Source organism: Gavialis gangeticus, unplaced genomic scaffold (assembly GCF_001723915.1).
Source record: "Gavialis gangeticus isolate Ggan-Ray unplaced genomic scaffold, GavGan_comp1, whole genome shotgun sequence".
In the NCBI taxonomy this organism is placed as follows: domain Eukaryota; kingdom Metazoa; phylum Chordata; order Crocodylia; family Gavialidae; genus Gavialis; species Gavialis gangeticus.
This window is the reverse complement of record NW_017729015.1, coordinates 15,316,935-15,340,966: the sequence shown is the minus strand read 5'-3', so window position 1 is coordinate 15,340,966 and position 24,032 is coordinate 15,316,935. Positions and strand designations below refer to the sequence as shown.

The window sequence follows — 24,032 nt, the reverse complement described above, 5'->3', positions numbered from 1 at the left end:
ACTTTTATCTTTCTTTTCCCCCTTTTTCTAGTTTCCAAAAAATAAGCCCTCCGTGAATATAATTGAAGCGTGACAGCCTGCCATCAGCAGAGGGACTCCATTTCCCACTCGCCCTCTCTGCCTCTGAGCCCTGAGGACATGGAAGGTGAAGTATTGTTGGAGTGGTCTGGAAAGAGGCCTGTTGGATGCCAACGTCTGGCATAAAACTCCTTTTCCTCGCGCTGCAAGGACATCTGGAGAGAAAGGACAAACTTGCAAAAAACAAAATCTTCACTGTCTCGGGGGAGAAAAGCTTCTGTGAAACTGATGCCTCCGGTGATCCTATCCAGGACTAACAGCTCACCCAGGCTGTGACAGATCTCCAGTTGCATCCTCCACCCTCCCCTCTCCATCTCCCAGAGCAAGTCTCCTCACTTTGGAAACGTACAGGGGTTCATCCCACTTTTGTTCTGTTTTGCTGTCGCCACGTTTCAACAGTGCTGACACGAGCTCAGGCATCACTCGCCACATCTCCGCTTCGGAGTGACAAGGGGAGATGATTTCTCTCTAGATACAAGCAGCAGCAAGGACCTGGGCTGCTGTGAGCTCTGCTCTCGCTCCCTCCGATTCACGTTTGTTGTGTAACTAGTTTTGCAGGTGGGTTCTTAAGAAAAAAAGCAAAATCACAAAAAAAAGGCACACAACAGTTTCCACCTGGATGATCAGGACTGCTCTCCACTAAGGAGAGAGCTCTTGTCTCGGCTCCTGCTGTCTCTCTTACCCTTCGCACATTGTTATCCGCCTGGGAAAATCAGGGTGGAATCCCAAACGGTGCAGCCCAGCCCAGCCCAGCCCAGCCCAGCAGTGGCGAGGGACCAGAAGCTGTTGTCTTGCTCCTAGGATAACTTGAACCCTTTCTCCATGGTGTTTTACAACTGGGCCTGACTGAATCCACCAACAGCAGGAAAAACGCTCCATTAAAAATGTAGCCAGTTAGCAAAAAAGAAAAAAAGTCATGATAATAATGGTTGCTATGCAAGGTTCCCAGTGGTGACAGGTATCTCATTCATGCTGAAGGGTCTCTGCCTTACAGTGGCTGAGCACCTGGTTCTTTAACAAGCTGCTTCTTCATTGGGTCCAGTGCATAGGTCTGGTTCTCCCTCCATCTCATCTCCAGGATTCATGAAGACCTTGTATTGCCAGGTATCGGTTAGAGCTACTTCATAGCTTGAGGAAACTGATAAGAGGAAGGAGGGAGTCTCCTGTCCTTTAATAACTGCTTGATGTTTGCAATGTGACAGGTTCCCTCCAAGTGATGGTGCTTTGGGGGCTGCTGGGTGCAAGGCTGCCAAAAAGAAGAGGTTTACTATCTGGGTTTTGCCATCAGGCTTCTGTATTTATTCAGTCACACCCCAAGGCTGTTCCACACATGCGGGGGGAGGAGAGGGGCTTTTCACTGCCCTGTCAAAGCATGACTTAAGTCTCCTGGTCACAAGCCAACCTGCATTCAGGTTCAAAAGCTGCTGCAGAGAAACCGGTGGGCAGCTGCTGAGTTCGGACCCCTTCACCTGCCATAGCCATCAGCCTCTTCGAGGCCGCCGATCTGCGCAGGTGGTGTGGGGAAGTTTGCATGCAGAAGCTTTTCACAGACAAGGGCTTCCCCCGTGCCTATTTCAGAAGGTAGGGGAGCCCCACACAATCCTGTACACTTGATCCTCTGCAGAAAGACACTCCTCCCACCACCTAAACAGTGAGGTCAAGGCCTCTGACACAGCTAGAGCAATAACCACTTTTAATGTACAGTAACAGATTAAAGGCACATGTCATTTCCTTGTAAATACCTGAATATAGCAATGTTTCCTTTTGGTCTGCTGTGGCAGAGTGTATGAAGCGAAAGACAGGGACTTTCTATCTAGATTCCTGGGATTAAGAAGATGACTAATTTCTCCCTGTTTGGTTTTTAGGGAGCAGTGAAAGTTCAGTAAACAGGGGGTGAAGGGAAGGAAAAAGCTGCAAAACAAGTAGAGCTACAGCTTTGCTTAGGCAAAGCTTTGCTTCCTCCAGAAATGTCTCAGTTATCTTATAATAAATGGCAATCAACATCTATAACTTGCCTATAAAGGGAGACTTAGGACATATGGTACAGCAAGTGCAAAATGATGAAGGAGATGCTCTATTGTAACCTGCGAGCAGCCTGCCAAATGAGCAGACCCTACTCCCCAAGCTGCCTACCAGCATGGAAATTCAGCCTGGAGGGGGATGTTGGCAGGTTCGGGGTTGTTTTAAAGAGATGTTTCAGAAAATTCAGATAACATTCCTGATTTTTTGACAGTAATCATTGTTGTTTCCTAGTGACAGGCTCTGGCTATTTCTATTCCAGCAGCAACCCGCTCGCTCACCTTTCGTTAGGCAAAACTAACAGGAGGCAAAGCTGCTTGTTCAGAGTTAAGTATTCGCACCATGATGTGGCAGGCGGTAAAAGGGTGCATCATTATGTTCCATAACTGCAGGCTTTAAAGGTAAGGAATAATGCTATTAGCGAGAAAAACAAATGCTGGCTGGAAGCAACTTGACTCATAGCAGAGAGGATTTCCAAGCTTTCACAAGCAGTTGCCTCTCTTCAGGGATGTTTTTAGGAACTATAACATGAAGGGATGTAATAGGAATATACTTTAGGTACAGAGGGGAGAGAGAGACAGAGACCTAGGGTAACATTTTCAGATGGGCCTAAGGCTTTGATCCTCAAAGGTATTTAGTTGCCTAAATCCATGAGAATTAAGTCTCTAAGTAGCTTTAAGGGTCTAGACCTAAGTGACTTAGGATCCTAACTCTCATCTGCTTTCAGTGGGTCCTCAGTCACATAGGTGCTTTTCAGTAAGGAAAGAGGCACTGCTTTCCAAGAAACAAATCAGCAAGTGCAAAAAACCAGGTATGACCCAGGACAGGGATGGTCTTAAAGGATGCCCATGTTTTGCTTGACTGATGATTCTTGGCTATGTGCTGGAGGCCATCACGCCTGGTGAGTGCAAGTTTTACTGAAAAGTGAGGAACGAGTGGGAGTGCGCTGGTTCAAAAGCATTTCCAGAGAGCCTCAACGAGAACTGAATTTCCACTGAACACAAAATCAAAGCACAGCAAACATCCGAGCAGGTCTGCTGATGGCATGCAGTCACTGACGACTAATTCAGCTGATTTCCAGGAACCATTTAAGCAGAGGCTAGGTGCACCATAAGGAGCAAGAGAGAGAAAACAGGATCCCTGTGCTGGCGTACGTGTAAAATTAAGCACCACTTGCCTTTATTCATTAAAGCACAATAATTTTGCACCTGTATGCACCAATTTAGCACCAATTTAGTCAATATATTCCTCCCCCACATGGTCTAGTTCAGAGAAACTGAGCTACAGGAGGCGATGTGGAGCAAACAATCCAACTCAGCATGCCCCTCCAATTCAATACACTAATTGCTGTAGCTTTCCTAGTCACTTCCCTCTGTACCCTAAGAAATAGCACAAACTCTGTTCCTCTGCTTCTTTGAGAGAAATGAGAACATCAAGTATTTCATCCACTGACAGTTCAATAGCACTGGAGGAGAAAACACCTACACGCTCAAAAGTGTTAGTATAATCTCAGCTGGTAATGGCTTTCTGGAGGAGATGTAAATGGAGAGAAACAGACTGTTAATGCTAGTATTTGCCTAAGACATTAAAGGTTATGCCACTCAAAAGTGTGCATCATAGCCACACATCCATTTCCAAGATATCAAATATGGCCCTTCATTGATTGAATAGTCAGACATGAGATCCAGCAAGGAAGGAATGAAGATTACACCGTATGTTCAACCAAAAGTAATTTCCCTATGTTTGCAATAAATCTTACTCTTTCAGTATAATGAGCTATTATTGATTTGCCAATATATAGATCACTGACAGGCAGGCAAACTAACCAAATTTGGTAGATTTCCTAGCGCTTGTTAATGAACTGTTACGATCAGCAAAGGGACTGTGAAAACACCGTTTCCTCTACAGATCTGCTCTTGGTTTGTATTCAGTTATATCTGCCAACCTTATAGATTAATGGAAGCATGTTCCTATTCTTCTTGGGCCTTTTAACCCACACATTTATGGGAGAGCAAGCTGGTGTCTATTCCAGCTTGTGCATCATCATTAATTTTGTTTAACTAAGTTCTAAATGCAGAACTCTTATAATCAGCGACAGAGCCAGGAAAGCCACAGCTTGAATTTCAGATCCCAGATGGAGTCAGCAGAGCTGGCAGCTAGGAGAGCCATCTTTTTCCTTGTGAACTGAACACATTTTGATGTGGAGTGGTTGGGAGGCAATAACAAGGGAGCCCCACAATGCCATTTTACAATTCTCGACACATCACTATCCTTTTAAACTAACAAGGAGAAACTTACTTGGCACCACCCATGGCGAAAACGTAACCTATTTATACTGAAGGTGCCCTTTCCTCAGAGGGTGCAATTGATACGATAGTTTATGTGCCCCTAAACCAGGGCAGACTAGCCACTGCCAGCAAGGATTACAACGCAATGCTCTTATTACATCTTAAATTGGAAAATAGTTCATCCGAGAGCCCATGTCTTTCTTCATGTGTGTACGATGCCTTGCAAAATGGACTCCTCCAATCCACACCGAGTCTGCTGGGCCCCGCCATACAAGACATAAATAGTAATATGGCCCCTAGCTCCATTCCAGTAGTGAACACATCATTTGTCCTGCCATTAAGCACCTCTCTCTCTCTCTCTTTCCCTCTCTGCCCTTGCAGTGCCTCTGTAGTTCAGTGTGTATTAATCACTATTATAATGTCAAAGAATGAAATCTTTTGCAATAAGGCTGTCCAAGAATCCTTTTGAATCTTGACAAAAGGCAAAGCTGCCCCACAGAAGCTCTGGTTCGCGGTACAAACACACAAAGATCACAAAGCACAGATACCAAAGGAAGTCTTCTCTTCTCCAGCACAAGGGAGCCAGTCCTAGACGTAGCACATATTATACGGACACCACCACACTGATGAGAGAAAGACTTTGTAGTGTGCTGCTTTTTCACTTTCTCAGCATGGCTAGCTGGCATTAGAACACCTGCTTTAGAAAAAGGCTAATATAAATACTGTTCTGACTGCTGTGTACAGTTTAATAGCTGCTGCACCAGCAATGTATAAAAACCAAGAGGGCTGTAGCATGAAAATCTTTTTATGCACAAATACTGCACCTGAGCATCCAGTGTCTACAGGAACAGCTTGTTTGTGCCCTTCCACCTCTCTACCCCTGCTCTGTCATGCCATGACTGAATGCCAGTGATCATCAATCAGTGGCTGAGACAGGGCTGCAGTGTCTTGGCAATGCCTTGCCAAACTCAGCCTGACTGCAGCAGCAGCAGCCAACCCAAATACTCCATCTTGGCCTTTCAGGAAAGAGCAGTGTAGTGTTGGCTTCAGATCCAATAGGCCCTCTAACAGAGAGGCTACTGCCCACATCTCCAAGGTACGTGGGCTCTGTGATCAGACTCAAACTACTGTGGACCTACTTTCTTTTACCTTTCCAAACTGCCTAAAGGAAAGTTAATTGAAGAGAAACCCTGACCCATCTTTATTACAAATATAAGGAGCAGATACGATTTTCAGACATGGCAACAAACTGCACAGCGCAGGGATCTGCCCAACAAGCCCACCCCCAAATAATCCTGCTTCGAGAGATGCACAGCTTATACCTGGAACTCACTGGTTTATCGGATGATAGCCACCATACGAATGGTGCTAACACACTCTCACCAATCCAGGCAGTAGCTACCAAGTGATATTACCTTCTCAGTCTAGGCAAGGTTCCCAACCAGTGGGATTTGCAGTGTTGAAATCACAAGATATGCTAAATTAGTCCCTGGGACATGTCTTACTGGAGAGATTTTCTAGAGATGCATGATTCAGTTGCTGACATGCCCTTAAAACTGGGATCACTCCTACCCCAGTATATACCAACCAGTGGAAAACGGACACTTCTTCTAATAGCCTTCTTGGTACAGCATGGTGGCAGTGAGAGTGTTGTATCTTGTTAATGAGTGCAGTATTATCTAGTAATTAGAGTGGTGTGGGGGGAAAATTAGGTTCTACTCTTGATGCCACTACCAATCCACAGTGTGTCCCTGGGCATATCACTGAACCGCTCTGTGCCTCACTTGCTGCTCTTATAAAATGGTGATTAACCCACCTTTGCAAAGTCCTTAGAGACCCAGTATTGAAAGGCACAGGAAATGCCCCTAATGTTAGACCTAGACTTTGTAACTTTAAATGACATTAGCCCAAACTGTCATGAGATAATCTGATAGAGAGAGACCTTGGGAGCTTAGCCAAATGGTTCTCACTTGTTCAACATTTCATTCTTGTCGTTTTTGCTGCCAGCTGCTAGAGTGAATACGGGTTTGAATTTGGCTCAGTGACACTATTATTTCATGTACTGCACTCAAATATCATCCCCCGCTGTTTATGGACTTGCTTTGTCAAGGCTTCACACACAGCAGTTCGGTGGAACAGTTAGAGAGCCATTAAGTGCATATTCTACAATACAGTAGAGAAGAAATATTGTTACACACAAAGCTACCACGGACCAGACTGAATTCATAACCAGTAGTTCTCATCCAGTATATCCCATGGCAGTGAAAGCAAGAAAAGTCTAAACAAACACCGATGAATAGACAAAAACTGGTTTAGAGAAATGGAATAGAAGTGTGCCTGGGTATGAGATAATCTCTTCTGTGAAGAATGTGCCTAAAAGGTGACCTCCGAGATGGATCTCACTGCAGTTATTTATTTTTTTTGCTTTAAAACACGCAAAATGGTTGACATCTATAGTTTGGGGTCGCACAGTCTGTATTATTGTACAGTATGATCAGCCATACCACTATAGAGTTTTATTTCTACTCACTGGGTAAGATGACAGACACCAGGACGACTGGAGTTTAAGGAAGCCAATGTGTGTCTGAGAGAATTTAAATACAATTGTAGTTAGGTTGTTCTTTCTCAGGGAAGTTGAGTTTTGCTGCTAGGGTACTAAATTTTTCTTCCCCATCATATCAAAGATTCAGTTAAGCTGCCAAAACTACAGGGAAACATGGGATGCAACAAGTAAACATGGGATACCTACATGCAGATTTATTCCATCACTGCTGAGACTTATGAATACAACTACTACGCTTGTTTGTAGGGGAAGTGGTGGTATGCGATATGCAGCTGGACAGAGGCCCGGGCCTTTCACTCCCTTTGCCATATTAAGACCACAATAGATACAGCAATATGGAATCCGACTGATGATGAGGCACAGAGAGCTGCTCTGCCAGCCATTCCATGTTTGGTTGTTAGGCTTTTTAATGTCCCTGAAGTAGTTTGTATGAGATGACATGTCACTATAAATTTATATAAATAATGTATATGAGAGTCAATGTATTGAATTCAATAAAACAATCTTCACTTTTCAGTCTTTGGTCAGGCTGTCAGTGTGTCATTCACACACAGATCCTCAGTACCACACAGGGCACACCAAGAACTACTACACACCCTCAGCAGCAACACATAGGGGGTGCATGTGCACCCCTTGAGAGCACCGGTGCACCCTCTGACTGGCCACACTCGCTGCTTAGGTGATGTGCATGGGGGCAAGCGGGAGTGCCAGTGCTCCCCCTCCAAGCTCCGGCCAATTGCTGCAGTCACTCCTAGAAGTGGCTGCAGCGATTGGCTGTTGTGGGATGAGCTGTAAGGGTCCCCCCTGAACAGCAAGATCGGCCACAAAGGGAACCCCCACAGGTGGCAAGACTGGTCATAGGCCCCCCTCAACTAAGGCAGCACCAGCCGCCCATGCATATCCTGGAACACTTGGGGATGCAAGAGTAACAAGATAGCCACCAGCTCCAGACTTTCCTGTTAGGCCATTATGATGGAGAAACCTGAAGCTTCCTTCACAACTGCCTCGAGTTGGTTCACCTGGTTTTCCTTCTACTGCCCCAACCTCTACTTAGTCTTCCTAAAGAACCGGCTTTTGCTAGGAGGGCACACTACCTGCACAAGCCCAGTCAACTGTTGATATTAAGAAGGATCTCATGGAGAAGAACAGTCAACAGGTTGACAAGCTGTACACTTTGCAGCTAGGCATGTTCAAATAGTAATGAGAGTGAAGAAAGGGTGAAGAGACTGCTGGAGGTTGGCTGTAACTATCTTGGTTGGGTTAGTTTGTTAGGTTATATAAAACTGCATAAGAACTGAGGGATGGATATGGCAGAAAATAGTTAGGCGAAGCCCTCTCGAGATACAGGCCCTCAGATTAGGGCTATCCAACAGTTGGAAGGAGGGGAAAGTTGAGCATTTCAGGGCACCAGACGAGGAATGCAGGTAGAGAAAGTTTGCAGCTTAGCTGCAATTGCTAGAGTATTAAACAGGACGCAAGACTGTAAGAAACGGCAGCAGGGAGGATCTACCAACACAAGAGCACCCACCCACTTAGTAACAAGCAAGACACATTCAAAAAGGTGCAAAATATTTATAACACTATCAACAAAGTGCAAATCTAAACAGAACATTTTACAAAAAAAATGTTAAAAAAAAATACAACTACAAATGAAGGAAACCAACACAGAATCAAAGAGATCTGAAGGAAAAAAAACCTGAAATAAAAGACAAGCAGTTCAACAATTACTTTTAATTAATGACTATGTGCAATGTCACTCCAGGACTCTCCCTAGGTCAAGCATAAAGAAGTAGTCACCTACAGAGCTGCTTTAAAAATGTAACACTATCCAAAGATTCCCCACTCTAAAAGAGCATCATACAGATACTCCCACTGAAATTTCCCAGCCTTTGGTCAGGTCTGACAAGAGAGTCCCCCTTGAACGCAGGTAACCTTTGCCTGTTTTAGCAGCCGTTATTTCATTTCTAAGACAACACTGATAAATTGTACCAGAAGTTACCAGTATGAAAAACAGATCACATTCAGAATTTAACTGAAAATGAAAAAAAAGAGAGAGTCAGTCTCCAGACATATGAAGCCCCCAAAACTGGGCTTATTAAAAACAGATCACTAAATAAGCAATCAAGTGGCAGAGGTAAAAGACAGGACAATTAAAAACAACTACTGGTAACTGCAAGGGGGAAAAAAAAAGGAAAGAAAAGAAAAGATAGTCCATCAAGTAGGCAGGTCAGTCGTTAGCAGAGCCCATGACAGGGCTACGCTGGAAGTGGTCAGGAATGCTCTGGAAGCGACGGTAGTTTGCCGAGTTCTTGTTCACCCACTGATTAAGGCTGTATTTTTGGGTAGGTTTCTTGGAGAACCGTGGGTAATTTCTGCAAGAACAGAAGGGGGAAGAAAGGAGAACAGAATGAATTAGGGCAGGAAGCACACATGCAAGCGCTGAAGGAACAGCTACTGGTCTGCAGATATGTTCCCAAGCCCAGGGGTTTGCAGACACGCTTCTATTGTTACTGGATTTTAAAAAGGGGAAAAAACCCCCCAGTTATCTAATGAATCCCCCTTGGCAAGGAATGATGGTAAACTATCCAAAGAATCTCTTCCAGGAGCTTTATCTAATGCTTTCTCAGATTTCCACAAAAACCGTGCATGTCCATGGTCTGCCGGAGAAGTCTGTAGGTGCCCAGCACCTGACAGTTAAAAAGGAAGTGAACTCCCTCTAGAAGTTGCCATAGCCAGAGAACACATTTTGCCAAAGCTGACAGCATTAAACAAGCAGCTTCAAATCATCTTCCCACCATGCCTTTAAAAGACCAATTCTACTTGAATCAACTTGCCTGTAACCTGCTCTTAGTGGCTGGAAAACAAAGCTTCCCCACTGTCAGATGCTGCTTTGCCAATTCAGCTCTTTGAAGAAGAGCTGCTGCTGCCTTTTCTTTTTCTTGTTTGTGCAGCGATATCAACGGGGCTCAGGAAATAGTATTTATTAACTGCAAGGACAAATCGGGGCACAAGGCAATGGCTGGGGGCACTCTACAAAAATACTGACCGTATAAAATAGTTATTTAGAAGGAGCACCTGGCTTGCTCATGGTGATTCACATCAACACCGAGAACCTTCAGTTCTCCATCAGTAGCTCAGCAAGTTTCTAACCAAACAGGCTTCAAACTGTAACACAAGCTGGGGTTACCAATCCTGGCAGACTGGTGCCCATATAACAGGTCACCATCACACCACACTCCCATGTCGAAAGGTTAAGTCCTAACTGGATCATGGTGATGGAGCCATGTCCTCCCCGAGTCTCTCCAAGTCACAGTTACACTGGGAAGTGAAGAACTACTCCCCAGCACTTGGGCTGTCTCTATTCCCATATTTTCTCATATAAAAAACACACAACCCCATAGCTCTTAAAAAGTGTCAGCTGATCTTTCAGCCCAGAACAGAAACTCCCCTGATTTGATTCCTGCTCCAAAAAAAAAAAAAAATCAACCACCCAGCAGCAGCAGCAGCAGCAGCATCTCTTTTCAGGCAGTGGAGGGAGTCAATTGACTTCATGTCTTACTGTTCTTCATTCTACAGGTGTTAATGACCATCTCTCCTTTTTAATGGTCTTGATGTTCCTCTAGTCAAAAGAAAAGTTGATTATCTGCTGGTCTCTCTTCCCCTACTTCACAGCCTTGCAGACTCTTTAGCTGTCCCTGCTCCATACAGTTGTCATACTGGAAAAAAAGCAAAAAACTTCCCCCCCCTCATTCTTCCTTCCCAGAAACAAGATGTATATTTTATTCTGGGAGTGAGGTAAGTGAGCAAATACAGTATTTGGCTTGAAGCTTAATGGCCAAGGTGCCAAGTCTCTCTGATGAGTATTTTACTTTTTTCTGAACAGATATTTAGCATCTGGAAGAACTTCCTTTGCGAACTATAATCATTTCAAAGAAAGAGGTCAGTGATTAGTTCTCAGATCAGTAAAATCCTCTGAGGAATTTCTAAGTAAGAAAGAAAGAAAGAAAGAAAGAAAGAAAGAAAGAAAGAAAAAGAAAGAAAGACGTTCCTGAACAAGACAATCCAATGGGAAATGAAGTAAGAAGAGCTTTCCTCTGGCCCTGTCCCCTTACCACAATTATGAGTACCATACCTCATTGTGAGGTCCAATGCATGCTTCCAGCTTTGGTCATGGTTCCTGTTCTTGCTGGCAATGTTACTCAACAGAGCATGACATTCCCCTAAAGTACCTGCAATTCAGCAAATCAAGCAGTTAATGGGAGATCAAGCATGTTACACGGGCTGGATAAAAGCAAAGAACTGTGAACTGACTGCTGATGCTGGTCCTGGTTCTCCAGAAGGATCTTACACTAGGAGACGGGGGGCCACAGAGACTGTAAGCCCATCAGTAGACCCCCTTTTCAGGGACACTTGGGAGACACTTTCTTGGATTGCAGATATCTGCTGCCACCACACATAGGATGTCACTTGTCAGAAAGCTCCCCACATAATAGGCTCCTTGCTGCCCTGATGGCCTGCTGCACTGATCCAATAGCACGCTTCTATAATCCAGGTACAGCAAATGTCTTCATTCACAATTATTTAGATCTGAAAAGGAGTTCCCTCTATTGTTAATGATCTCACTGCCAGTGTTATCTACTGCATACAATAAGCCCCTTCATTAAAGGCAGCTGTTCTACACAGGTCTCCTGCTGTGAATCCTTCCCAAAATGATGCAATGGATGGACTGGCAAGGTACAACAGTCCCTGTGTCCAGGAAATAAGCTAGTAGCTCAGACTTTTTCTGCAAAGCTTGTACTTTTGCCCACTCCTCACTTCAGGATCTGGCAGTTCTGGCTGAGATAAGTGCGGTGAACTCTCTACTTAAACCTCTCTTTGAATGTTGCTGTCAGGCTTCTGCAAACAATGGGATTTTTTTCCACCTCCTTAATCCCACGACTGCAGTGACATGAGGTGTGGCTCTACATGAGGCTTCTCTCTCCTTTCTACAGGATCTTGCTGTTTCTTAAATGAGTCTCTATGGAGTGGTCCCCCCATCTCCTTTGATGGAGAAGCAGTTTTCAATTAATTGAAGGGGTTCTCTCCCAAGTCTGAAAGACGACTAACCTCCTGTCAAAAGGACCCCTTCCTCGAAAGGACTTCCTGACAAGTCCAAGATCCCATGCAGGTAGCAAACAAGTAATAAAATGCAGGCTCTTGCCACCCACGTTTCAAGACAGCTCCCTTTGATACCAAGTCATTTCAAACTATTTGGAGAAGTGAGTGGAAGATGTGCGATTTCTTCCAATATCATAAGCACTTCCCAAGAGTTCAGGTTTTCTATGCAGGACTGTCTACACCTACTTGGAGCTGCAGTCAAGCAGAGACAGGAGACAAGGTGCAGTCAAGCAGAGACAGGAGAACAAAACCCGGGGACAGACAAATGCTTGTCCAAGAACTGCTGCAGCAGTCTCACTTCTCCCAGCTACCATCCCAGCAGTGGAGAAAAGTGGAAGCATTTTGATCAGGCATCTGCCCCTAGCAAAGCCCAGTGTGCTAGGGGTGGCATTAAAGGTTAATGTTAAAAGCTGTTTAGCCTGCTCTATACCAGAGTTTCTCAACCTGTGGGTTGCAAGAATGTATGACAGGATCCTGAACAAACTTTAAAAATGGATTCTCCTTTGAAGGAGAAAAACCATGGGAAATCCATGGCTTTTCCCTTGCAGGCTGGCAGAGCTCCAGCCTGCAAAGGGCTGCTTGGGGCCCCCCATACCCCACACACCCACCCCCTGCCCCACACACTGGGGGGCTGGGACATGGGGGTAGCAGGTCAGGAGTGAGGGGCACTGGCAGAGCCAGGGGGCTGTTTTTTACTTAAACTATTTACTGGGTTGGGACTGATCATTGATGTTTACAAATGGGTCCTGGTACAAAAGAGGTTGAGAATCGCTGCTCTTTAAATCACCCATAGATGTACCATCAGGGTACCCTGTTAAGCTGCTGTCCTTCTGGCTTTACTTTGCTCTGTGCCAAAGAGAGATCAGAACCTGATCGTAATTGGTTTTTTTCCTACAATAGAAATTGAGATTTTTCCATGAAGAAATTTTTAGATGGATTCTCCCCCCACCCCACAAAGTTCTTCTGGCTATTAACTCCACCCCAAACTCCACCTTACCCACTGCCAAACAAGCTTTTCTATACTGTGAGGCATCTCAAAAGCTGTTGCAAAGCAGGCCACATTTTAACAGAATACTTGTCTTATTAACACCTCCCCCACCACTCACAAAAACAGGAACAACCTCTCCTTTCAATTGGCGACTGCAGCAAATGCCATCCTAGAAAGGCAACCTTAAGCAGTCATTTAAAGTTTGCAGCTGCCTTCAACAGCTGAACACAAGGGCCAATACCATGCAACTAACTAATTCTTCACATTACTAGTAATTTTGGCAGGGGGAGAGAGGGGCCCATAGTAGAAAGAATTCATTGCACCTTCTTAGAAGCATGTACTCATTGGTACTGGGACCTCTTAAACCTGGGGTGGGCAATTATTTTGGACGGAGGGCCACTTACTGAGTTTTGGCAAGCCATCGAGGGCCGCATGGCAGGCAACCAGGGGCAGATAAATATTAATTTTCTAAATTTTTTAGGGGCCCCGTGAGCTGGATAGAATGGCCTGGTGGGCCGCATCTGGCCCCCAGGCCACATTTTGCCCACCCCTGCCTTAAACAGTTCAATAATGTTTTTACTTCTAGTGCTATTGAATCCAATGATCTCAGTGATTCTGTGAGCAGTAAGGATCATGACCAAGTACAGCGAGGCCAGAGAGAAAACACAAAAGTGAAGCAAGTTGCCATATTCATTGTGATTTGACAGGTGTATTCCATTCCCCACCTCTCCCAAACAGCTAAGGTATCAGGTTATACACATTTAGGATCAGATTTTCAAGGAAATTCAAACCTAGGCAGCTCCAAATGTTCTCAATGGGAGCTTTTGGATCTGGGGCTCTGCAAAGTCAGGTCAGTAGCCTAAAAATTCCTTTTAAAACCACCAGCCTTTGTAGTTTCTACTGCATGTGGCTTCCCCTTAGAGAAGCTTTTGCCTTCATATTCCACAGGAGTTTCTGCCTTTGCTGGGGATGCATATTTGACTCTATTATGAAGCAGCCAACTCCTGGAAGCTCCTCTACTCTAGAACACAACTCATCTTGCTGTGAGCAGCCACTTCCCTTATTGGCTTTACAAACATCAACCATACTCCCTGGTCTCCCTACTAGAGATGAGACTTTAGGGAGGCAATTCCGTTAATTTTAATGGATCCGTTCAAACTGATCCCTGGGTTTGGCTATACCAAGGGGGTACCTGACTCAGGACAGCTGAGTCTAGACCCTAGATCTTGTCCCCTCCCACAACATTATAGCCAAATGGAGGGAGCCCCAGTAAATCAACAATTGCCTCTTTCCTCAGCTAGCTCAATTCCAGCCAAAATGAAAGGAGGCGTTTCAAGACGGACATAGCCATGGCAGCATTCATTTCTATGTTCTCTCTTTATTTCTCCCCAAATCCCTTATGTTGTTGCACTTCATCTCTCACAACACTTCCAAAAATCTGCAATATGCTATTTATTAGTCTTAACCAGTGTTGTTCAACCTATGGATGTGTTATCCAGCCTGCAGGGTTCCCCATGGGTCCAGAAAATTGGCAGCAGGTGACTGGTGGCAGTGTCAATTGCTGCTGTGTCTTTAAGATACTAAATAAAACCAGGTCTTAACAGATCCCCACGACACCTGACAAGGTGGATCTTCCTCTTCCCATCATTTCCAGAACAGTAATGAACAAGTCCCCCTCCAAAAGGAGGGAGCCCTCATTCTAGGACTTGGATTTTGCATCAACCTGTCCTTGGAGAGAATCTGTAATAGAAATTTGCTTGAAAAACCCTTCCAGAAAGAAGTTACTCCAGACCCAACTAGAAGAGCTAGCGTGGCTTCCCAGGTACATCATAAATACAGGACTGGACTCAACGTTCCCAGTCCAAATGGCGCCATGGAAGTTGTCTGAGCAGCAGGTGGTGCAAGCACTACTGGACATGCACAATTACAGAGTTAATGACCTGCAAAGGCAGATTTACTGGAGTACAGAGATCCGGGCAAAAAAGCAAGAGAAGGATCCAGTGAGGAGGGGAAACTGCTTTCCCCATTAAGTTTGTCCTTCACTTGTCCTTTAAAAAGTAGTCCTCAGCTACATCTCCCTTATGGGCCCAGACTAACAACAGCATTGTGTAGCACACTGTGCCAAGAGCCATATAATATTCAACTCAAGTTACAAAAATAGGAGCCTCATCAGTAGTGATGATTGAGAAAAGACCAACCAGAATCACCAATGAGAAGCTCATCAAGGAGGATTTCATTCTATTTAGGTTTGAATAAAGGGCAGTAATGAAGTGCGAATACCAACAAGCGGTCAGCTGGCAGATTTCTTTTGTGGTCAACTATTAGCAGTTCCAGCCAGTCATTTTGGAACAGATGTTCAAATCACATCTCATTTTCACGGGCTCTAGGACCCAGTCCCAGCAGCATTTAGATTCATGTGGAAAGCTGCAAACGAGTCTATTCATTCAGAGTGACTACTCCCCGCTTCCTGAGGGCAATGCTGACAATCAAAGCCACTGGTTGATTTTTCACTAGTCTCTTCACTTAAAGTGGTCAGGCTGGAAGAGTTACACCTCCCCCCATGCTCACTGCCCCCCTCAGCAAAAAGAGGCTTCCTTCAAGCTATTCAGTGCACAGGCATGACATGGTTTGTAGTGATTGCAGACTACTTTACTTGTAAGTGGTTTTAACCTATACAAGCATGGGAAAGTTGAATTTGTGTAGCATCAGCAATGTGTTAGGTGCAACACAGATGAGTACAAGATCCCTCCCCAGGAGCAGACATACATACGAAGGATAGGAGATGCAGTGCAAAGCAGTGCAGGGAAGAAGAGTGAAGTTCAATGCTACCACAATGCAAGTGATAAGTGACCCAAATATACAGGACAAGTCTAACAAGATTGGTGGCAGTAATAAGGTACCAGTACGCTTTCTAGTCACCTGCTTGGTTACCACTTTCCAGGAAGAACCAAATCAATGGATGGTTGGCTTTGAAGCCTATATTCTGTTTGAAATTACTCAAAACCCCTATATGTTCTGTGACTTGGTAGAAGAGCAATTATAAATTCTTGCTAGATTTAAGGGTGTGCAGAGGGAGGTAAAATTGAGGATCAAACCCAACCTATTAAGCAGGTACTCCTAGGCCAACTGGAAAAAAACCTCCCTGCTTGTTGAGATAACAGAAGTTTGGACTAATAATAAAGGTGTGCGTGTTACATGTAATAATCTTCCTTGGCAAAATGGAGCTTTCAGCTCAGCCACCAACCTCATTCATCAGGGGCTCCTGCCGGACATGCTATGACTCACAACATACGTCTTGCATTTTTCATTCGAAAGGAAGGAAAGACAGATCAGATTTAGCTTCCCTCACATGGCCCCCTCTGCATTACTTATGCCATATTCATACACTGGAAAGCAGCCCTGTGGCGATGCAGCTGTTCGCACCGCCCAGATAAGTGGAAGTTCCATGTGATGAGCAGCACGACTCTCAGTTTTGTAGAACTCTCAAGAAATGACAATTTGGGAAGAGCCCAAAGAATCCACTTGGTTTGAGGCCATCTCTGAAAGCTGATGGATCCTCTTTAACCTCACGAGTTTCCACCCACAATCCCTTTAAGCTCTGCTCTTCAGTCAGTCAAGCCTGTTTTTTCAAGGGGGATTTTTCTTTTTAACAAGTCAGTAATAGACTTTGAATGACCCATTTAAAAGGGGAACAGTCCAAGAGGCCTGGAATTGATTAGCAAGAGCTGCAAGTCTTACCTCTTGGCATTCAAGTTCAAGATTCCATAGCTCCAGGTCCAACCAGGCAGACAGAAGAGAATGGTCTCCCTACCTTAGCACCACCAGAGCTGAGAACTCAGGTCCTCCTCTCCCAGTTCATAGGCAACACAAGTGCTTTGCTGCCCAAAGTGCCAAAGTACAACAGCATGCATGCACCACCACATGACTCAGATGCATGCAACCTTCCTGCTTACCACAGCTCTTGTGAATATTACTATACAGGACCTTTGTGCAACCAAGACCCTGGAAGTGAAGGTGATGCTACTCCTAGTACTGCCTGCAAGCAAGGGCCTCTGAGCCAGCTTTACAGAATGCAGCCTAAGTGTATTGCCAGCTCTCCCCAGCACCGTACTGCAACCTTGAGCTGTAGGTTACCTGACATAGGATCCCTGGGAGTCCTTACGTGATAATGCACGCACTGAATATAGATTCGCTTCCTCTGCTCAAGCTCTGCTTCAGAAGTGTACAGCTGTCGCCTCAGCCTTTAAATGAGAGAGAGACAACATTAGCTTCTCAGAAGGACCTGCCAAGCAATGGTACACGCAACAAACAGATCTGCCTTATAGCTACACAGACAACAAGCTCCTCAAAGCACTATTCTTCTGGACTCGTTAGCTGGAAGGAGGACTCTGGAGAAGCTTCAGAAAGGTACTTCTGGAGAAAACAGGAAAAAGAGAGCCAGCCAAGAGATCTGGCAAGGCATTCCCAGGATCAGGGAAGTTCAACATCTGCACTGTCCCCATTAAAGGAGAGAACATCACCAGTTACACAAGGCCCCTTTGGGAATGAGAATGATGAGGAATATCACATCTCAGTGGAGTAACATCAAGAGCTGAAGCAGGTGCAATGAATCCAGAGCTTCAGACAGTAGTACATTAGTGAGTAAGGAAAGATGGAGCTTTCCCTCTCTCAGAGAAAGCCTTCTTGTCCACTTTGACAGAGAGCTTCCCTCCCTATTTCCATGAGCTGCGTTGTTGCTGCCATCTGCTGGAACCAAAGGGATAAAGTGCCATGGGACTCTCAAACACTCGCAGCATGGACCATTCTGACAGCATCTCAAATACTTCCTCTTCCATTCAGGGCAGCTTAGATCCTCTGTCTTTACAAGTCACCCATAAGGCAAAACCATCCTAATTCCATTTAACTATCTGCATGTCTTGTAATGCAACTTAGCAAAAGGAAGCCAGAAGAGTTAGCACCATGAAACAAGCCAGTTCTCCATAGATCAACACTGAGCTAAGGTAGCCAGAAGCCCATAAAAACACTACCTGTTTTCCATCTGTGGCACAGGAAGGACTTTGCCTAGCTTCTTCCCACTGGGAGCCTCTTGTCCACAGCTCTGGCCCAAGATTACAGAGTTTAACTGGACAGAGGAGGGAAAAAGTTAAGGCATATCAAAATATACACATTTCTTACTTATTTATATGTATTGTGCACCTGTGTGTGCACTCAGGCAGTTACTGATCCCAAAAGCGCAATATTTATAAGAGGAAGTGCCCGTGTCACCCCCCCCAGTGCCCCTGTGCTCTGTTTCACAAATTTATAACATGTCGCTGCAACCACTGCAAGACAGCTTTGAAAGTGTGACGTGTTTATAAAGCAGGGTTGAGATAAGCCAGTGCTGCCCAAGGTTTTTTCCACAGGAAAGAGACCAAGTGTTTTGTTTACTTTGAGATTGTCTGTCAGTTCAGACACTGAAGACTCTTGCCCCAAATCCTCCGTTTGGGAGCCAATGTTCTTCAATAAGCCACCTTCTGTTGATTTTGGAGGGTCCGGGTTTAAGGCACTACTAAAGGCTTTCAGATGCTGTAGCAGTCCTGGTGCAGAATTGTCCACGTCATCCTTACTTTGGTCACAGGCAAGGTCAGGTGAGGGTGTGGAAGTTCCCATGGGTGCACTGCAGCAGCCAAATGATTCTTGGATTTCTACTGGTGGATTTTCCACACCATTTGCATCCAGACTGTGCTGAGCTGGAAGGTCTGGTGCCTCTTCAGGAGCCAGGCTATTACAGCAGATTTCATTATCCTCTGTGCTACTTTTATCTGCATTTTGTAAACCATTTCTTATTACTTGCACAGTTGCTTTTTCAGTTTCCTCCAACACATCACCCCCTTTCACCTGAGCTACAGAGACAGCATCAATCAGGGTAACACTTGGAAGTTCCTCCATCCCACAGTCAAACAATGTGCCAGTGATTTGGCTCATTTTCAAGCAGTCTGCACTCAAGTACTTTTCACAGTTGGGATTTGCAGTTTCCTTGTCCAGACCAGAGCACCTAGAACTAGCAGAAGAGCATGTCCAGGAGGTAGACGCATCATTTAGTACCTCCTCCTTGGTCCCTGATGTCTTTGCATCTTTGGGTACCCCCGAGTCCCAAGTCCACCTACTTTTAATTGTCTCCATATTTTTTCCACCTACTTTTACGTTGAATAGAGCAAACTTGCCAGAGGTATATGGCTCAGGTTCTAAGTCATCATCTGCCAAGAGCTGCTGGATCTCCTCCTCAGTGTAACTACAGGAAGAGTCCTCTTGTTCACTGTCTGTTGGTTCCAGCAAGGAATCATCAAGCATACTATCATCAAAACACCTGGTTGTATCTAGAGAAAGGACCACAGCACTATCTTCCATCAGAGAAGATCTGTTAACAAGGCTTTCTGCCTCGGCATCATCCAGGCAGTGAGAGGATGCCAGGAAGCAGGCAGAATCTGGGGAACTTAGCAATAGTTTCTCCAATGGACATGGAGTGTTGCAGTAATGATTCAGCTGGCAACGTTTCTTAGTGGACTCCTTGGGCTGAGCTCCGTCTGGAGAATGCACGGGCCTTTTGGCTCCGGGCACTGGACTGTTATCAAGTTCATGAGATAAGCCAGGGCCCAAGGACTGAGAAGAACAGCTTGTCATGATGCTGTTGGGCTCTGTATTTCAGTGATCCACTGCTTTCTGCTCTGAAGCAGTGTCTGCTCAGTCCCAAGCAGCTGATTATGTGCTCTCTCTTTCCAGAGCATCAATCACAAAATGGCTCCCACCTGCCTGCAAAAAGAAAATATCAAGAGTAATTAAAGAAAATCTCTCATCTGTTCTTACCTCAGCTACAGTTACTCCTTTGCCAGCCGTTTCCCTTTGCAAAAGTGATGCCCCCCCTCTCCTGCCTAGGAGAGGCAAAAATTGGATTTTCACTTAGCACAGAGCACCTAACGCTTATCCTTCAACTACTCGCTTTGAAATCAAGGATGCTCTACAGTCTGACACTGAAGGAAAGACTGTCTCTTCCTTTGTTTGCTTTCTAACATTGTGTACTTCTCTTAATCACATTTACATCTTTTGGATACAGCAGCAAGAGAACAGCTCTACTAGAATCCATCCTTGATTGAAACAACCCAACATTTAAAGACCCCTGGTCTTTGCTGTATCTGCTCCTGGCCTTTATGGCTTATATAAACACTAACAGAGGAAGATATAATAGAATAAGTTTGCTCAAGGTACTCAAACATGAGGTAGAAAGAAAGGCTGATGTTCTAGCAGCCAATCTGTCATGCAAAGAGGGGCTCTTGGGAGTCCAACTGAAGCCAAACTACTTATTTACCATTACCAATTTTAATAACCAGCATTAATTAGAACCATTTCACGAAAAAGACTAATCATCCTGCCTGTTTCTTTGAAGCTGCTAATGTCATTCAGTGTAACCCCTCCCACTGCTCAAACCTACCTGCAGAAATAGCTTTGTACTTTTCCAAAGCACTTTTCACTTAAGTAATGTAACCCATTTTTTAAAGTATTACATGAAGCCTCACAAACCTTCCTTCCCCTCCTCCACCCAGGGAAAAGCAGCAGACTTTTTTTTCAAACAGGAAAACAAAGCCCAAAAGGTGAGGTAAGCACCAGTCCAAAAACAGAGCGACTTCAGGGCAGAACCTGGAAGACAGCATGTATGTCTACTCCCTGACTACAGCTGCTCTACCACAGTACACCCTAAATACTTCATCAGCATGTAGAAACAGAACAGAGAAAAACAATGCACAGAGGATTTGTTAACTGCAAACAAAACCTTGCATTAGTCTTACTAAGACTCTCTAAATGTCACATTTTGCAGGCATTCTTACTCTATTAAGAGGCCTCAGGCTGGAAGCCAGTATTTATCTGACTCCCATTCAATCAGTGAGTCTGTATTTGTGGGAAGTATTTCCTGCCCCCTTTGACCAACTGGATGCAAGAAATACCTTGTGACCTTATTCTTCAAAGCCATTGGTTTGACTACCCACTGATTCCAAAGAGAAGTGTTTTGATAGGGAGCTCCACTATATAGAAGAGAAAATGAGGCAGCCCTCTGTTCAGGAGGCTTTCGTCTATCATCCAGAGTAACATTTTGACCAAAGAAGTGGAACAGAACAACCTCATATACATAAAAAATGCACAAGAAGGATATGAAACGCATACAAGAAACAGCAAAGGTAAAAGGAAGATATGGTACAAATACCCATCAATCAGTATTTGCTCCTGGCTTGGCAATTTAGATACAAACATCTTCAGGAGCCTAAAAAGGTGAGTGTAAACTACAAACTAGCTTATCCCTGCAGGGTAAGCGAGTCTGCCACAAGTGACTTCAGGGCACCAGTAAACACTTAAATCACTGTCTTTCATTCTATTTTAAGTGTCTGCTGGATCCATATTAGCAACAAGAGCCCTCAATCCTGTTTATGTGCTCAGTTTACACGTAAAAAGATAACTGCTCTTTGCGACATCCTGCCTGACTCACCTTTCACTCTGAAAGCCGAGCCGAGTACTGAGTATCCTGGCTTGCGTCAACAGATTCTGACGGCATAGCTTGGGTAACAATGGGACTGTTGATGCGTGAGCCAGCATACAAGCCAACTCCTTCCCCCAGAGCTGTGCTGCCTCTGGAGGAGCAACCAAAGGAAAAACATGCATCTATGGGTAGAACAGATCTAACTGAATGCACGCTGGGCAAGCCTACTGAGTTAAGGAGTTATTCTCAGATCAGAATCCTGCTCTGAGTTGTAGAGGAGATCTTCTGCGGGGTCTCAGTAACGCAAGGAATACATTAAATGAGATGCTAGTAGGATCATAGAACAGTGGACTGAAAAGGACCTCAGCAGGTCATCTAGTCCAACCCCTTGCTCAATGCAGAAGCATCCCTATCTAAACCATCCAAGTCAAGTGCTTGTCTAATTTGCTCTTGGAAACTTCTGTGAATGGTGCTTCCACAACCTCTGAGTCGCCAATGCAGAGCCACCCTTCCAGTGGGAAGGTTCGTCCTAATCTCCTACCTAAATTTCCCCTGCTGCAATTTAAGACTGTTGCTCCTTGTCCCATCCCCTGTGACCACAGAAAACAGACCATCTCCATCCTCCCTATAACTACGTCGCAGGTATATGAAGACACTAATCAAAGTCCCCCTCTGTCTCCTCTGCTCCAAACTACATAATTATAGTTCTTTCAGCCCTTCCTTGCATGTCGTGTTTCCCAGACTTCTCATCATTTTATCTTTCTTCACTAGACTTTATTTGTCTTCATCTTTCTTGAAGTGCAGCGCCCAACCCAGGATGCTGTACTCCCATCCACAGAGCCAATCAACATGTCGTGGAAGGAAATTGAGCTGGCTGGGTATACGTTGCTCTTGATGTTGGCTGTCACCTTGTTCTCCTCCAGGTGCTTAGAAATAGATTCCTTGATCCTTCCAGGGTGTTAGCTTATATTTGTTAACATTAACCATTAGAAATTTTAAAGGGTAAAAACAAGATGTAAAAAGAGACAGATGCAGGTGGGATTCTCATCCTTAAATGCAGAAAGGCAAAGCTCCAAAACCAAGGTCTGGGCTAAAGATAACTCGGTGCCCTTTTGTCCTCTTGCCTAGACTGTGCTTCCATTTATGCCTTTTTACTGGCCTACCCCTGCCCTGGCTGCCAATTAACCTTCTCCCTTATAACATTTTTCTTCTCAATAGCATTTGCTATTGTTCACTCATTTCCCTTTGTATCCACACAATACTATGAAATGTTACACTCAGTTTACATGTTGTTTCTAAGAGACCAACCAAAGCAACAGCTCTCTTGTGCTTCCCAACAGTTTTCTGAGGCAGAACTTCACCAGAACCGCGCCCCCACCACAAAAAAACCTAAGCCCTAAGCTCCTGCCCCACCCCTTGTTACCTCTCTGAAAAGGGAATCTTGTGTCCCAACAAGTGAAAGGGCAATTTTTCAGTTCTACCATTGTTGGGGTGTCTAAGCAGGGGATTCAAAGGGACATCCTGCTCTCGACACTCTTGATTTTTTGAGGTTGACTGGATTACTCTCTCCTGGCAATAGATCCAGGTGCTTTGTGTATGCCAGCATCAGTCCAGACCAATAATTACTGGGCTCAATAACACAGATGATAACATAGCTGTTCTCAGGCAGCAAACCTTTAAAACTGGGTTTGAATGGGAACTTGCAGAAGCAGAAATCACCTGCAGACTGGATTTTGCTAAGTCTGGTTTCAACGGAGACTGAGGGGTCTTATCCCACAGCCTGGCTCAGCTGCGGAGACTCCTTCGCTCCCACAGGTTCCTGCTGGCTGGCTGGCTGGCTGGCCGGCCTCTCCCAGTATTTCACCCTGCCCCACCCCCTCCACCCCCGCGTCTGCCTTCTGCGTGCAACTCTCTCCCTCCTCCCATCATCGCTTTGTGCGGGGGCCTTCACAGCTCCTGAGGGAGGGAGTGAGCTTCACCCACTTGTAGCTATAGGGATAGATAGAGAGCTAGAGAGCCAACCAGCCAGCCCATTCCCTGATTTCATTTATATACAAATAAATAAAATATAAATATATATATATTTATATAATCTCTCTCTCTCTCTCTCTCTCTCTCTCTATATATATATATGGACATGCACCCCATACATGCACACACACTTCCACATACTTGCACATGCACACAACAGCTGCATTTAGATCTGCCCGGATTAGTCTATAAGGTGCACGCTCCCACAGCCACCCAGGTCCGTGGCTGCCAGAGCCAGCCTGGCACTGGGGGGAGGGGCAGAGCCCCCAGCTTTACCGCCCCCGGGCTCAGCTGAAAGGACAGGGGCTCCTGGGCCGGGGGGTCACCCAGACCCCAGCACAAGACAACCGAAGGGGAGGAGGACTAGAAGGCCAAGAGGCCCCACTCACCTGCCGCCATCTTGGG

At 45.1% G+C, this 24,032-nt stretch overlaps 2 protein-coding genes across 2 annotated transcripts in view; one reads left to right on the top strand and one right to left on the bottom strand.

The window, feature by feature from the left end:
- FNDC5 (fibronectin type III domain containing 5) overlaps positions 1–6,242 on the top strand; it is a 31,362-nt gene extending 25,120 nt beyond the window's left edge. The window contains exon 6 of the mRNA XM_019512326.1: positions 32–6,242. Coding sequence (XP_019367871.1) covers positions 32–73 — 42 coding nt within the window. The 3' untranslated portion in view covers positions 74–6,242. The remainder of the gene's footprint in view (positions 1–31) is intronic.
- Positions 6,243–8,504: 2,262 nt separating this feature from the next.
- Positions 8,505–24,031, bottom strand: S100PBP (S100P binding protein). Its single transcript, XM_019512324.1, has 7 exons — positions 24,017–24,031; positions 18,521–19,882; positions 18,121–18,215; positions 17,234–17,334; positions 12,480–12,483; positions 11,081–11,179; positions 8,505–9,320 (listed from the first exon to the last, which is right to left on the bottom strand). The coding sequence occupies exons 2-7, from the start codon at positions 19,751–19,753 to the stop codon at positions 9,176–9,178; spliced, it is 1,677 nt and encodes a 558-aa protein (XP_019367869.1). The 5' UTR covers positions 19,754–19,882; positions 24,017–24,031; the 3' UTR covers positions 8,505–9,175.
- Between the last annotated feature and the right edge of the window lies 1 nt (position 24,032).

What these genes read in the sequence shown, in the direction of transcription:
- S100PBP (XM_019512324.1), bottom strand. Translation starts at nt 19,753, where the DNA reads ATGACAAGCTGTTCTTCTCAGTCCTTGGGCCCTGGCTTATCTCATGAA. An exon ending in AACTGACAGACAATCTCAAA is followed by an intron (nt 18,216 to 18,520) that starts GTAAACAAAACA and finishes TCCTCTGTCCAG; the next exon opens with TTAAACTCTGTAATCTTGGG. An exon ending in GTGCCACAGATGGAAAACAG is followed by an intron (nt 17,335 to 18,120) that starts GTAGTGTTTTTA and finishes TCTCATTTAAAG; the next exon opens with GCTGAGGCGACAGCTGTACA.